Below are 16,099 nucleotides of genomic sequence, written 5' to 3' on the forward strand. Positions count from 1 at the left end.
AAGCATACATTCTGAAATATTTTAATGTTAATAAAGTAGAGCATGGATGAAAAGATATTATAGCACTCATTACACGGCACCCATGGCTTTGGTCAGAATTTTAGTGACACATACACCCTAACCTTTTTGTGTGTCTACCCATTAATGTATATCAGACCCTTGCATTCGGAGTCATGCAGTTCACGAGTCATTCTCTGAGTTAATGACGCTTTTCAATTCTTGGACCCACTGACATGAGAAATAGCAATCACTTCACTTCATTATACTATTCTATTACCCACACACTATTAGACACAACAAGCAGATTCAAACAATACTGTTATTAGCTGCATCCATTTCATTTTCTAAAGAAAGATTTGAAGCAATATTTGTAAAAAGGAAACATAAAAATTGCACAAATGGGAATAATATTTGAATTTCAAGGGGGAACAAGTTTTAAATAAATCTATGGAAGACAGCCAATAGTATTAACTCTTTACTATACAGTAGTTCAAACATTTGTGTGTGTTGTGTAGATAATGTTCATTACTGTTGTTGTACAATCTTTTTAAAAAAAGGCCAACCTGTTTTGCTGAGAAAACTTGTTCTAGGCCAGAAGGCTGTTTGACAATCTTTATTCCTTCTGGGAAACAAAGAGCAGGGAAGCAGAACCAGTAGTAGAAGTGGTACTTCTTCAAATCCTGAAAAAAAGGGAATTAAAAAAAATTGCTAAAAGAGTGAAAGAAAAATATAAAGATAGTCAAACACAAAGTCATTTATATATAAAACAAAACCTGTCAGATATAGTGTTTATACGCACTGCAAAGGTCAGCAGGATGAATTTGCAGAGGATGGATGGGTCCTTCAGAGCAGCCCCAGACTGTATAGCATCCCATATCTGCAAAACAACGGAAGTATACAAATGCTCAACTTCGTGAGTTATGTTGGTATGTGAATGTGTGTGGGTGAAAATCCCAATGTTTTTCTTTTACCTCCTTGGCCTCTTTCTCCAGAAGAGCTTTCTTATCAGAGGTCTTAAAGGCATCGAGTGTGTTGGTGTTATACAGCGTTCCAATAGTTGGACAGCAACGGGCTGGCGTAGGACCGTCCCTGACAGGAAAACACATCAGAATATTTGCATTAATTTTGCGTAATAACTGTGCTTTACATTTGTTTTGAAATAGGGTTTTAATAAAATGTTGTGCAACCCAAGTGATTAGGCTGATTAACTTCAAAAGTAAGGTCACTAATTCATTGTTTCCTACCAATAAAACTCAACTTCTATAAAAACTACCTAAAAAAAATACCAGAATTTTGAGCAATATTACATTGAATAATTTTACCAAAATTACATTTTGACTTTTTATAGCAAACGTTGATATATTTCTGAACAAATTGCAGAGTTAAAAATCAAACATGAAAAAAAACATTTAACAGCATGGGAAACCATTCAGAACTTAAATAAATTGTTGTCAACTAGATTTAAATATGGATCAATACATTTGAGAGTGATAGCAGGTTCCTAATTGTGTTTCAACCTTTGTGGATTTTACTTACATTTGAAACATTAAATAAACTTAGGGTTAGGATACAGCTTACATAGTTTATATAGGCACTATACTTCATCATACTTACACTTCAAATGCACTGAACTCCAATGTCAGGCGAGTGGGCAAACCAAGTGGGTCACCTATAGACAGAAATGTGAATAGAATAGTTATCAATTTTTCAAAATTATTATTTAGAATGCATTAACCAGGTTACGAAATGCCTCCGTAACTGTGTAAATTGTGTAAAGTGTAGAAACAGCAAGATAAAAGGCATTAACAACTGATCTAATCACTCACCATTGTAGTAGTATCCTTTGATACACTTGGGGCTTTCGTCCAATCTGTAGTCGTTGAGTTTCTTCTGAGTGAGCTGGTGCCAGAAGCCGGCCTCCAGAGCACTGCTGAAGGGAGCAAACTGCAGCTTGAGGTCTTGAGTGGAGGACGCTGCCTCACTGGTGTCAGATGCCATTACAACTTCACTGACAGGATGAGCAGCCAAGTACGACAATCTGTGAAATTAAATAGTTTTAGGTTACACAAAGGTTGCAGGCTCTATAAGCTGTTGTGAACTCAACACACTTTCACAACGGTTACATGTTCTCTGATGGTGAAACTAAGGAGCTTAAACACATGCACAAAATATAATAATTTAGTTTTTGCTTAGCTCCTGACCTCTGATAATGCAGTTTTAAAATATACAACCCAGTGAAGTAAACTGCAAATGTATGTAGAGAAAGATAATGAGCTAATTAAGTAAATTCCCCAAACAGTCCTTTGGTATAGCACTGTAAAAATGATATGTCTCAACCATTGTATTGGTTTTGAGAAATTGAGCATTTTCTATGCCATGCATCTTTGACTGTTTTTTGCAAAACAAAAACATTGCTTGAATCATTCAAAAATTGACAAGAATGCATAAGGATGGGGGGTGGAATACATTGTTATCCAATTTTAGGTAAATGTGTGAGATTTAGAACTACAAATATCGAGCTAACTCGATTTGACAATTATATTATAACCCTTAACATAACTATTGTGATCCTATAGCAGCTGGTACTATTGATTGAAATCAACTGCCAGCACATTAAAGTATTCTTCTTTTGAGGAGCAAGTTATTTATTTGTACTTTTAGAGTGTTGTAACACAGACATCAGTGAAAGCAGAAGATGGGACAGCTTACTGCTCTAACGTTTTGTTTTGTCTTTTTTTTTTTTACACACGACGATTATCTATAACGGAAAAAATCACTATGCGAAATACCTGTAAATCTAAACAGATGCAATAGCTAAACATGAATACATTTGTGAAACTATAGCAAGCTGAGGTTGGTGCACTTACCAGAAATCCTTACTTCCTGGTGGTGATCATGTGATAGCGGGACTTGTCAACAGAGCATTGCATTGTGGGTAAGTAGCCTCACAGTTTAGCAGATGCTAACGTCAGTGTGTGTATCTCTTGTGTCTTTCTTATGATGCAATTGTAATTGAGTAAAATATAAAGAACCAAAACAGAAACATGAACAGCAGCACGATGAAAAACGACAATACGGACAAAACCTTATACGCGCCGTTTCTCTTCATGTCGGGTTGAACAGATGTGTACGTGGGGTAATGGTGCGAGCCACAGAGAGGAAGCGTAGCTCAGGTTTTATACCTGTTCAACCGGTTTACATAAGGTACAGACGAAACGGTACAATATTCTTCAAGAAAGAAGCGCACATGAAGTAAAACCAGTTACTAAAAAAAAAGACTAGCTCATTTTACCTCAGAATAGCCACCGGGAAAAAACTTCATCTGGGCACCGGTCTATGAGAGTCCATAAGGGGCTGTCTCCAAACTACACCGCTGGACAAAAACGCACTATTCAAGTTTTAGTTGTTGTTGTTCTTCTTTTCTGGTATTTTAATGGCGTATTGTATTCAAAATGTTGCATTACTGCCAACTACTGGAGTACAACTATAATCTCCACCACCATTAAATATTGATAACGGAACTCATTAATTTCCCTTCTCGGCTGCTGCTGCTTCTGCCCTATCCTGGAACTCCTTAGTATCCTCCCTGCAACTTGACTTGAGTGTACGCATTTTTAAAGATTGTCTTTTATACTGTCAGTTAAGTTATTACTATTGTCAACAACATCACCTGATCCTTAAAAAGATCTAACTTCCTCATGCTTCCTATACAACCCAGATAATGGCTGTCCCCCATACTCTCTTTGGACAGTTGGCCTCCCATGTTGCATGATTCCCTTTAGAGTTCATTGGTGCAATAAATAACAAGACTTGTATTGTAATAACAAATAAACATGTCAAAAAAATAAACATACTGCCACCTTTGATACCAGAGAACAATTGTCTATCCTTGATATGACACCGTCATCCTCCCGTAGACCCCTTGATTATCTAACCTTAGTTCCCCCCTCCTTATCATACAATCTCCACCTTCTTGCAATCTTGAATCAAAGCATCCAGCCTTCTCAGTCACATCTCAAATGAAGGCACAGAGCAGAGTAACATAAAGCAAAATTCATATTTTTAGCCAACACAGTACCAAAATACTTGTTTAAATCAGGTTATAAAGGTATAGTGTTAAGGACACAAACATACCCTTAGACCAAGGACCACGTCTGAATTAAAGGATTAAAAAAAAGGGAACATCAAATCTTAATCTTATAATCTCTCTCCTAATTATTCTTAAAACAATTTCAGTTATAATATCTGTACATTTTAATTACTAAACATGAAGGTCTAAATGCTATTTTGGAGCCTTCATTTTGTTCAATGTTTTAGTCTCCCAAGAACTCAAATGCAAATAAAGTGTAAAAAATATTCAGTGTAAAAATATTACAATCAGCCTATTTTATACCCACCATGTTGACAAAAAATTCTGTGATTGTTGACAGTTTTTGAAGCTCAGGCTGAAAATGTGTAATACTATCCTTGAGTAAATATTTTTCAATAGAAAAACAACACTTGGCTCTTGGCTCTTGGCTACAGCTTCCTAGAACTACAGAACACAGCATGAATGACAGATGTTAGGTTAAAGTGAATACATCTTGAAAATACAAGTTGTTGAACCCAAACACAATTGGTTTGGTTAAGTGCAGTGATGTTGTGTGAGCTGTATTAGCTTGTTGAATGAAACCAAGCAACAAACTCAACAAGGATCTTCAAGTAGACTCTGTGAGCTGCTGATCTAGGCAGAAAATTAGGTTTGTCCCATTTGACCCAGTTTAGTTACTACCCTCCCACTGGTGAAATGTATAACAATTACTCAAGTGTACTGAACGTAATTACTTGCCACAAAAGACAAATTATTCGCTTAGGACAAGTTCAAAGTTATTTTGAGTGTTTAGTTAAATGTAACTTTATACTTATGTAACTACTTATAATAATAATAATACATTTTCAGAGCGAGATATTGACACCTTTTTAATCTACAACATTTATCTGAAAGCTTTAGTTACCAATTACTTTACAAATTAAAATTTTTGCTCACAAAATACATAAAAACGTAATGAAAAACAAGGGTGTGTTTAAAATGATTATGATTTGATTAACTACATAATCATTTCAGTCATTATTCCTGTAACATTTTTTCCAGCATTTCAAAAATGAGGGCTTTCTCCTTTAACTACATTTTCCTGATGCTTGCATATTTTTACTCCAGTAATATGTTTTATTTATCATCAAAGACATCTGAGTAAAATAAATAAACATCCTTTTACTAAATTAATGTTATGATCAATTTCTACAGATATGGAACTATTTTTTTTCTCTCCCATTGCTCATACGATAAAGGTGATTGTCAGTGTCTCCTTCACACTTACCATTGTCATTGCTCTTCAGTTCACTTCCAGTAGAAAAGTCCCTTCTTCATATTAAATGCTTCAATTTAAGTACACACTTAAGAAGTCACTGGTCCATGTTTTCCTGCAGAAGTTAAAGGGGAGGTAGGGCTTTATTATTGAGAAAAAATGTTGAAAATATTGGGTCTATACAGTTAGTTGCAGGCATTTGTGTTAAGGGCCAAGTCAGTGGGTAAATATTTATTTTGATGCATTTTAAAAAATTGCCTCCTTTACCCTGTACAAGAGTTATAAATCGCAATCTCAAACAGCCTCAATGTGGCACACTGTACACACTGCACCTTTGTTTTTGGAACAATAAACAATAAACTGTTGATCCCCCTCCATAAATCAGACACAATAAAATGAAACACATTCTTCCTGTTCATCCATAAAACAAAAGGAAAAGGTGCAAAGGTCCTTCCTTATGTTACACATTAAATAAATGACTGAGGACACTGAAGGTGATAATGTCATTTCTCATTGAATCACAGCTTGGAAGGCTTGCTTGCAATAACAGCAACAGAAGAAAAATTATGGTTATGTTTGTTTGGTCAAAGGGGACATTTTTAGCTGAAGAACTTGAGCCCCTTTGGCTCCCATGCTCTGCACTTGTGCAAAACTATGCAATAACTTTTATTTTAACGCCAGCCTGTGGCTCCTTTGCCATAAAGGCAAAGGTCCATTTCCATTAGTCTTTCTTTTATTACCATTAGTGTTGGTTTTGGCAAATCTGCAAGTGCTAGCTATGTTTGCACAAGTAACTGAATGCTTAGCAATATTTGCAACCTACTATAAAGTGTAGTATCTATCAGGGTAGCGCTCACTCCTTGTCCAGGAGTACCGTTATCCCCATTGTTAAAATAAGGGCAAAGCCGGTGCTGAGTGATTTCACTGCAGATTGAATGAAGGCTGTTTAAGGAATATAAAAGTTTATGAATTCAAGGCTGGATTACCAACTGGCCAATGCAGGAGACTTCCCCTGACCTCCTGACAAACTTGTATTGTCCCATTTTGAAGGTGTCAAAATGTTATATTGCGCTCAAATGGTCATATTCCTAAATTAAAGTGTGTTTAATCAAAGCATTGACTTGAACAAAACCTGGTGCCTGTTAGATAACACTTTATTTGTGTCATGAAGCAAAATAAAACAAACATTGAAGCTGTGTTCTGTAGTCTGAATTGAATATTCAAAACACAGCACAGGACTTTTAAGTATTGCCCCAATTTAAATTGTAACTTTCGTAAATGACTGCTATCCCTGAAATTGCAGTTATAACAAGAAGGATTATTAAAAGAGAATTAGATTATTATAGACTATAGACAAAGACCTTTGCATTCTGTTGCCAGTAATGAAGCTCTGAGTGTATGCAATAGCAGCTAGAATTTATCGTGACAAGTCGTCAAATTGAAAAACCAGTCTTGCAGAAATGCCCATAATATTGAACATCAAAACATTCAGCAGCCTCATGTTGAGAGCACTCTGGGACAGAAAATGCAGTTGAGCAATCTTGGAAAAATATGTGAAAATGTATTTTGCAACAAATAGCAGAACTTCACAACTAAATTTAGAATAGATAGAGATAAAGTTAGTGGCTCCATCTTGTCGATAAAGATGTACGGGAAAGATGACAGAGTGCAATCGCACTTCTTCCAGTTCAGTTCCACCCCCCTCCGCTTTGTTTGATTTGGCTTCGTAGTGACTCACAACCCGTCTGTGTTCACTGAATACAGTTATATATTCTTTTTCTCTTGATCTAGATTTTCTTGGAGTTAATGCATGTTAACCTATTACAGCCTTATTTCGATTCACACAAGTTGAAATACAGAGGGCCTCTGACGGTAGATAATCTGAACACATTGATTTAACATTATGGGAGTGGTAACATGTTTACATAGCACCCTTTGATTTAGTATTCGCAAAAAGATTTGCAGGCATTGCGTTTTCTAATGCCTGACATAATTGTGGAGTTAAGTTTGAATCAATACAAATGCAATATATGAGCCTCAAATTTGCAATTGCTTTTCCTCTCCTGTGCGGAATTATATTAGGTGTTCTTTAGCTGGCTAATGACATGGAAAGAGGGGCTGAATGGCATCATCAAGTAGAGCATAAGTAGAGTAAAAAGGTTAGCAATTGGTTTAAAATGCCAGTTTATTCCTCTGTGGTTAGAGTGGCTTTTGTTGACTGTGAAAATGTATGACTAACAAATTTTAAGCCAGTGTCTGAATATAAAAAGTATATACTGTAGATTTAAATATACATCTTGAGTTAACGCTATATATTTGGCATTCAGTCTCAAAAGAGTAAAGAGTTGACAAAGCACAAACAGGTAAAACAAGAACAGAAGACAGATATAGATTATCATGAAGATGGAAATCGTTTTTTAAAGTGTGGTGAAAAACTCTATTAAAAAAAGGATAAAATAAAGGAACAACTGAGGACATGACAAATGGCCCTCCTTGGCAACAGCTTTACAGATGATTTGAAAGGCGATTCATTTTCCAAATCTTTTTTTAATGATGAGGAAACAGTGTAACAACTGCTCACAAATGCATGTTTGAAAAACGTTAAATATATTATGTATAATGTCACATCTCTGTACCCTTCATAAAAAATGTTGTACACAGTTTTCCTCTGCTCCGGACCAGAGAGCAAACACACTAAAGTCATGTTCCTGTTCACCAAGGGCGAGAGATCAGATTCTTTTAATATTTAGGGTCTCTGGTCTTAGACATGCTTTGTTATCATAAGCATAACATAGACAAAATAAATAACATTAACATCAGAAATCTGCCCCCAGCTTTTGCCATGAGTCTGAATTGAAGGGCAATAAGTTATACAAATACAAATCACAACAAAATAAAATATTTGAAACTCAAAATACATTTACAGGTTCATCTGCACTTAATTGATGCAGCAGATTTCAACCTATATCTTTGAATATCAGCAGCATTTTGCCCCCAATGATTTTGGTATGCTTCTTCATTATGTCCTTATCAGTCACAATCGCATCTTGAGAATATTTCTGAAGACTCGCTTGAAGTTCCCATTGCACAGTGGGTATATAAAAGGGTTGAGAGTGGAGTTGATGTAACCTAGCCATATAGTGAACATGTGAAGGTCATGGTGCACACACTCTCTGCAGAACGCCATGACCATGAAAGCTATGAAGTATGGTATCCAACACAACATGAAAGCAGCGATTATAAAACCCAACTGCTTGGCTGCCTTGTGCTCCTTACGGATCCTCAGGCTTTGAATACGCTGACGTGATTGATCAATAAACCTTTGCCAAGTCTGTCTCAGAGTCACTGCATTTTCTGTGTCCAATGTGGCATCTTCACCCCCTTCCTTGGTCCAGGGCAGAGCGTGACTGGGGTCATAGTTGTTGTAGAGACCGGAAGTGTATCTCTGGACATCTGAAACCTGATTGGTATCACAGACACCACTTACTGACTTTGACACTGTGACGTGACATTCATTTAAAGACGCTTGAAGTTTGTTCTCCTTATTCCCCTCTGGACAGATGATGTCCTGTGGCACTGCAGGTCGACTCAGAGGAATCTCACTGTCTGACTGCTTTTCCTCAGGCGACAACGAGCACCCTTTGACCTTTTTTGCCATTCTGAGTCGTTTCGTTGTCATGGCTAGCAATGATGTCTGCTGGCACTTCACACCAATTTTTCTGTGTGCTCTGGATAAAGACATTTTAGTTCTATCAGGATCCTCAAGGGAATATGGCTGATCTAGAGTGTTATGGTCCAACAAGCGTTGTTTTTTAGAGAGTTTCAATGGAGCTTTACATTCCCTCTTCGGTGATTCGGGGTCATTTTTTTCAGGCGTCTGGGCATTTTGTCCATTTTCATTTTCAGCAAACGAGTCAGTCGGATGAATGATTCTTTCTCGGTCTCTGAGATGTTGCCGTACTGCCAAGTAGATGTGGGTGTAAAACCACAACATTAAAATTGATGGTACGTAGAAGTTAAAGACGGCAGTTACAACCTTAAACCAAGTTACAAAGCGGAAATCAGTGTCACACTTGTTCTCCTCCTCAGGTTTAAGGTCGACATGACTGAAAGATCTCCATCCTAAAATTGGAATAATCCACATCATGGACAGCAACCAGGCTCCAGAAATCATCACAGTGGCTTTGCCCCGAGTTCGATATTTAAGGTACTTAAGTGGTTGTCTAACAGAGCGATACCGATCCAAACACAGAATAAACAAGCTGAAAATTGATGCTGTGCTAGCCACATAGTCCATAATAAGCCAAAATTGGCAGACTGCCCGCCCCAGCTTCCATTCATCCTCCAACAAATACACAAGGTTTAGAGGCATGACTGTGGTCCCTACGATCAGATCTGCCACAGAAAGGCTGACAATGTAGAGGTTCCCTACAGTGTGGAGGCTCTTCTCCTTCTTCACTGCGTAGAGGACAAGCAAGTTCATCATGATGGTGAGAAGTGAAAGAAAACCCAGGCTGACCCCCAGCAGCGCGTTATGAAAGCGGCCATGGAGGGTCAGGGTGTGATTGCTCCTCAGATCCTCAGCATCAAGGAGGCCACTCCAGCTGTTGTTGCTGTTATTGACATATCTTAGGGTGTTAGGGTGGAGAGGGTCCGTGAAAGGTGACAGACCGGACTCCATCATGGCAAGTTAGACTGTCACCTCTAGATCCAGTCATATCATGGATAATCCTAGAACAGTACGTCCTAAACCTTTGAGCAAAACATATTTATATCTCTTTTGTTTGGATCATTCACTGACAGCGTCACCACTAGTGCACGTTTGTGGTCAAAGGTGGAATATAATCCAGTTTAACGCGTTAATCAGTGTTGTCTTGATCTGTAGTTCAGTCCCAATTGCACCTGGAAAACATAAAGCAGAAAACATTCAAATTTGTCATATAGATTTTTCCTCCTACTGTTAATTAAAAGGCCTATTCCAACAAAATGTAAAAGTACAGTTACCCTTATGTTCAAAAACACATTCATTTTAGCCAGTCTGGCTGATGTCTGTTTACCGTCTTAGCTTCACAGTTTGTGGGATGGTAGGTTTAACAATGTTGGTAGGTACGCTCTCCAGATACCTCTTTATCTCACATCATATCTATCAACAAGTTTGAGATAGTATAACACATGCAAATGTGAGCATGATTTTGGAATAAATAACTGTGTTTTGAGGCCAATCATAGTCCAATATACAAATTACAAAAGTGTGATCTGGAAACTGGAAATTCCGATTGTTCCTATATTGAGAATGGCAATTTTGAAGTAAGAGACATCTTGTGTAAAGCAGGTAAAGATTTTAAATGAAAAATATTATAGGTTCTGAACATTTCAGTGAGGAAGACAGAGTACATGTTATTGTAGTAATATAATAAATATTAAAGTACCAACACATTAATGTATTCAACATACTACCTAAGTGAAAGTATTATTAGCCAAAGGTATGTAACAAGACAGAGATTATCTCGGTAATTTGCCAATAACTTATCTCAAAATAATAAAAGTTCAAATACAGCTGGTCCTGTTAACCCATTCCCTTTTTTGGTTTCTATACACAGTATTTATTGGCCCTAATATCTCTGGCTCTGGCTCTTGCTCTTTCTCTTTCGCTGTCCAGCTGACTTTCTTTAACACTCGCACAAAGGGGAAGGTGGCAGAGCCCATCAGCGACACAGAAGTAGACGAACTGTGTGTTTGAAGGAATGGAGGCAATAGCCACATTTAATAACATATTTGAATCTGTAAAGCACAGCAGAAATGTTCATTTTAGAACATATCAATAAACTACCTTTAGTTGATCAATAATCTCAACTATTGGGCTATTTTAAAAGAGTACACTGTAATAAGCCTGTTGCCATGGAGGCAGCTCGGTGTTTTTCTATAGACTTTTCCCTCTATGATAAATTGTTGCAAAAAATACGTCATTTGGTTTTAAAGCGACACTCTGACTCAAACTTAAGTATAAAACATGACAAAGATATATTTTTTGGTTAATCCAACAAAGAAAACAAATGTCTGATATTTTTGGAAGGCTCCATCCTTTCATATTGAGTCATTCCTCACAACAATAAAAAACTCATGTCACTGTAGATGGCAAAAGCAATCTTGCTGAATTAATAAATAGATTCACACAGATTATGCAAATGTAAGGTTTGGCATGTTGGAAGTGGAACGCAGAAAGGAAACATGTTCCTCGTTGATTAAAACAGAACTCCTGTAGAAACGAAAAGGACATTCCAATTTATGTATTTCACTATTTCTCTAGTGGATATACATTTTTTTTTGTATATTTGTGCCTGCTTACTCACAGATGACTCATAAAAAAACACACCAAAGTGTTGAGCTCTTGGTCTAAAAACACACCACACATCCCAGAGTTGTTTTATCAGAGCATCCTGATAGAGTGACTCACGCTAACTGTCATCATTGATATTAAAATTGGGGAGAATTTGCTCTAACCAATCCCCTGTGTTTACATCTTGAGGCTCCAAAAAATTGAATAATTACATGAATAGCTAAGCCAGGGAGACTGATCACATTGGAGGCATTTAATGAACTATGGCATTTTCCTGTGGATGTTGATGAGTGTTGAGAGTAGCCTTTCAGATTATATCAGGTAGAGACACTGACATATTCCAACACCCAAAGCTGTAGAGTGGTGATAAAGAAGTTGTTATGCCACATTTGAACCAATTATTGTGAAAGGAAAACTGAAACTCCTGTACAACATTATTGTACATTTATGATTAATATGTTAAACCATACATGTGAAACTTCCGTGAAATGAATCCATCCAAGTTACATTATTTATCATTAGCTTGGATTAATCTCTTTGAATGTGGATCTGAGCTGAAATGTGTGACTGTAAACATTATTTCTCACTGGTTTCATATCATGTGTGTTTATACAATAACTGTCTCCGCAACACAAACATTTAGGGAATATATTAGCCTACTCAAGGAATACTTATACGTGTTTTCTGTATTTGAGCAGCACGCCTTATCGCACCAGAATAGGACAGGATATTTATCCAACGCTAATTGTTCAATATAATTATCTGTAATGACCCTTGCCTCCCTGATTCCATTACTAAAGATCGGGAACAGACATCATATTTTGAGACCTGGAGCATATTTATCAAAAAATGAACAATGGACATAAACACTGCAGGTTGTTGCGCAGACAGCCACCTGTTGTGCCGCTGCTGCCGAAAACTTTTAGGCTTTCAGCAAAATCGACAAACACGTCGAGATCTTGTTACAATGCTGATAATGAAATGGGTTTTTTTCAGTTGGTATTGTGAAAAAAAACAGTTAAAAATGTAAGTTAATGCATTCTGGGCAGTGAAAGTAGACCTTTTCTAGACTTACCAATCATGCATGAATTTCCTGGAAAATCCGTTTTATTCCAGCTTGTATTCCGGGTGAAAATCAGAAAAGGAGTGAGGCTCTCCCACTTTCTCTTTCTCTCTCTCTCTCCTATCTCGTTCCTCTGTCTCTCTCTCTCTAGACTGAAGACAGACTTTGGAGTTCACATGATAGCCTGGTAAACAACTGTAGCCATAAAAAATAGGTTTTCAACTAATGACGTTGTGCTCTGTGTGATTCAAGGCACAGACTGGGGGGTGTAACTTCCCTTCGTCATGAACCAAGTGTTATGTAGACATTACAATTATTCGAAAGATACAAGTCAATGGCAATCATACATACCGGATGGTGATGAATTGCAAACTCATTCTCCCTTACATTATTAAGAAGCCTTGTAACTATGGTCAAGCACATCAATTGTTTAAAAATGTATTTTGGTTTAAAATGTCTTGCTATGAAAATAGTCATTTATTATTGCTCTTTTATAACGTTATGGAAATCATCTATAGAGCTAAAACAAGGGCACTTTGTAGAAGTCCTTATTTCAAAAACATTAGCGTGACTATGATTTAACAGATGTTTGTAAGTCTGGCTTACATAAAGCGAAAAATGGGATTCAAAAGATACCTATTTCCAGTGTTGACACGATTTCAGGAGTGCATTTTATTTCATTTGATTCCTCACCTGAAGAGTCAAGGTCTTTTGCTATATGACTCACCAGCTGTTTTATGTCCAATTGTGTCTCACCCTCTCTCCAATTTATGGCCATATGATATATATTTTATTCACTTCAATTTTATATTCAATTTCAGGAACACTATACCAGATGAGGAAAACAAGCATTTCACTGCACTTTATAGATATGTTCAGTATATCACAAATATAAACCTTGAAACCCAATAATGCAAAGCAGCTAGTAGGCTGAGTGCAGCTGTTATCCATCACAATTCTGTCTCAGCCTATTAGTTGGAGACCAGACTTAATTTTTTCATTATCTTGATATAAAAAATGACTTCTTTGCCTGATGGTGTCAAATGTGTAAAACTCTGAGAGAAACTAGATAAGACTTTTAAACAATGGATAGCAATGTTGACATTATTTTAAATAAGTACAATTGAACACAGTATGTTTTTATACTGTATTTATGTTGTTCCCTGACTGAATTAAATGTACTGTACATAGGTAGTTAAATTGTAAACATTATTTATTAGCCAAATATGCAGCAACCTTTTGACTATAACTTGCTATATTTTTTGGTGTTTTACGACTTATAGGTCATGTGATGACACCTGACCCAGTTCTATTGTCTGAAGAAGACTGAGATGAGGGTGAAACCACCAAAATGATGGTAGGTGAACATTTAAACATACCTAACTTTGTTATGAATAATGTTCTTTAAGGTCCCAGATGAACTTCTGTTGTTGTGTAATGTGATTGTACAACAAAAGAAGTGTAATGTGATTATATGATGTCATATTTTAACTTCATGCGCTTATTGTCTGCTCAGCGTTGTTTTGTATTAAGTCCTTGCATTGTACATGTCTTAATTTGCATGTCGCTTGCCTCACACCTCTAAGCTTTGTATCTCATTCAACATGCTACTTGGCTACATGTTGTTTGCTTTATTTGTTGTTTTATTTGCAAATGTGTCAGTAGGCAACATTAGAAAATTAGACATGTGGCTATCACAGGATCATTTATGGTGATAAATTAAATCAAATGTTACAGTACAGTACAGTGTAGTATAGAATACTTTACCTATGTATTTAGGTAAAATGACCCCTTCAGGAGTCCAAAGTTTAATGACCATAGCTAACATCAAACATGGCAACAGCTGAGTCAGCCTCAGACCCCTTCCGATCACTTTTAAGTGCATTAAAGTGTCTCACAGCTGCTGTATACAGCTGCATTACTGGAAATGTAGCTGCTATTTGAATGAACTTTACAGATAACTGGTAAAAAAAAAAAAAAAAAAACAGGAGCTTTATGTATCATATTAATCCTCAAGGAGAGTCGTAGCAATACATTATTAACATTAATATTGGTCGTTTATGTGAATAGCTCCCCGCACTTACACAATTATAAATGATTTGCTATACAGATAGATGAAGTGTTACTACGATTCCTGTTCTACCTTACTGAAGAAAACAGAGGGTGAAGAGGTGAAAAAGACAGGGAGGAAGGAAGGAAGAACGGGGTTTATATTGTTAGAGGGTGGAATGGAAGATAAAAAGGAAGGAAGGTTTCAAGAAAGCGAGCAGTGTATGTGTGTGTGTGTGTGTGTGTGTGTGTGTGTGTGTGTGTGTGTGTGTGTGTGTGTGTGTGTGTGTGTGTGTGTGTGTGTGTGTGTGTGTGTGTGTGTGTGTGTGTGTGTGTGTGTGTGTGTGTGTGTGTGTGTGTGTGTGTGTGTCTTTATTGAGGACAGAATAAGGCAAACGGAATAAGGAAACATTTACCTGAATTGAAAAATGTGTCACTAAAGGAACAGAAGGTGGTGACAGAAGTGTCGTTATGACTCCTGGATAACCTTTGAGAAAACCCCCATCTTGACAAACACCATCATGGTAGTCGAGTAGAGCCTCTCTGTGCCATAACAGCACTACTCGAATGGATTCATGAAAACAGGAAGCCAAGCAGTGTTTACAAACTGCCTGCGTGTTTTAAGACAAAAAATTGGTTAGATTGGACAAGGACTAATGCCAGGTGGTTATAGTATCATTGAGCAGCAAGAGATTTCATATGAGTTGATCAATATTTATGTTCTACAATTCATACATATTCAAAACGGCACACAAATGTTACTGTAATATGAATGTGCAGTATAGTGACAAGATTTATTTCTATTTCTGCTCTACAGCTTTGAGAGAAATCTGATTTATTTTGTGTATGTTTTGTGCTCTCTTGCTTTTAGTGCCTGTGAATACAATACGCATTGATTTGAGGATTTGTGTGAATTAGTGCGTCACAGGTCCTAATTTTATTACCGTCAATCTGTACTATGGGAGCCCATAATAGCCCGTCATTACAGTGTAAGAAAAAAAACAGACCAGTTACAGCACATTGTTGTGTGGGTTAATTATATCTATCAAATTAAGCCAGAGGCGTCTAATGGAAGTCAATGACTGCCCACAAACATCTGTGTTATTATTTTGTGTATGATTTGCCAAAAATCAACATCTATGTGCGCCTAACACCACAGTTATTTGGATAGGACCATGAACCTGTACTGTGAGCATCAACTTTCTTTTGGTATTTTCTATGAGACAAAAAACATATTATCCCATTTCTCTTTTGGGGCCCATGTTTTTGTTTTGTAGGCCAACAGTGACATCTGCTGGTCAGTTC

At 36.9% G+C, this 16,099-nt stretch overlaps 2 protein-coding genes across 3 annotated transcripts in view; both read right to left on the reverse strand.

Annotated features, from left to right (window-relative positions):
- The window catches only part of atg7 (ATG7 autophagy related 7 homolog (S. cerevisiae)), a 50,779-nt gene extending 47,363 nt beyond the window's left edge, over positions 1-3,416 (reverse strand). Inside the window, exons 1-6 of one of the 2 annotated variants that reach the window (XM_063911714.1) lie at positions 3,293-3,416; positions 1,827-2,038; positions 1,615-1,669; positions 972-1,089; positions 800-877; positions 564-680 (exon numbers count right to left, since the gene is read on the reverse strand). In XM_063911714.1, coding sequence (XP_063767784.1) covers positions 564-680; positions 800-877; positions 972-1,089; positions 1,615-1,669; positions 1,827-1,998 — 540 coding nt within the window. In that variant the 5' untranslated portion in view covers positions 1,999-2,038; positions 3,293-3,416. Of the gene's footprint in view, positions 1-563; positions 681-799; positions 878-971; positions 1,090-1,614; positions 1,670-1,826; positions 2,039-2,867 lie in introns of both variants that reach the window. The other variant, XM_063911713.1, reaches the window with a different exon arrangement.
- Positions 3,417-6,602: 3,186 nt separating this feature from the next.
- Positions 6,603-12,938, reverse strand: hrh1 (histamine receptor H1). Its single transcript, XM_063909973.1, has 2 exons — positions 12,758-12,938; positions 6,603-10,247 (listed from the first exon to the last, which is right to left on the reverse strand). The coding sequence occupies exon 2, from the start codon at positions 10,027-10,029 to the stop codon at positions 8,380-8,382; it is 1,650 nt and encodes a 549-aa protein (XP_063766043.1). The 5' UTR covers positions 10,030-10,247; positions 12,758-12,938; the 3' UTR covers positions 6,603-8,379.
- Between the last annotated feature and the right edge of the window lie 3,161 nt (positions 12,939-16,099).

Source organism: Eleginops maclovinus, chromosome 20 (assembly GCF_036324505.1).
Source record: "Eleginops maclovinus isolate JMC-PN-2008 ecotype Puerto Natales chromosome 20, JC_Emac_rtc_rv5, whole genome shotgun sequence".
Taxonomy (NCBI): Eukaryota; Metazoa; Chordata; class Actinopteri; order Perciformes; family Eleginopidae; genus Eleginops; species Eleginops maclovinus.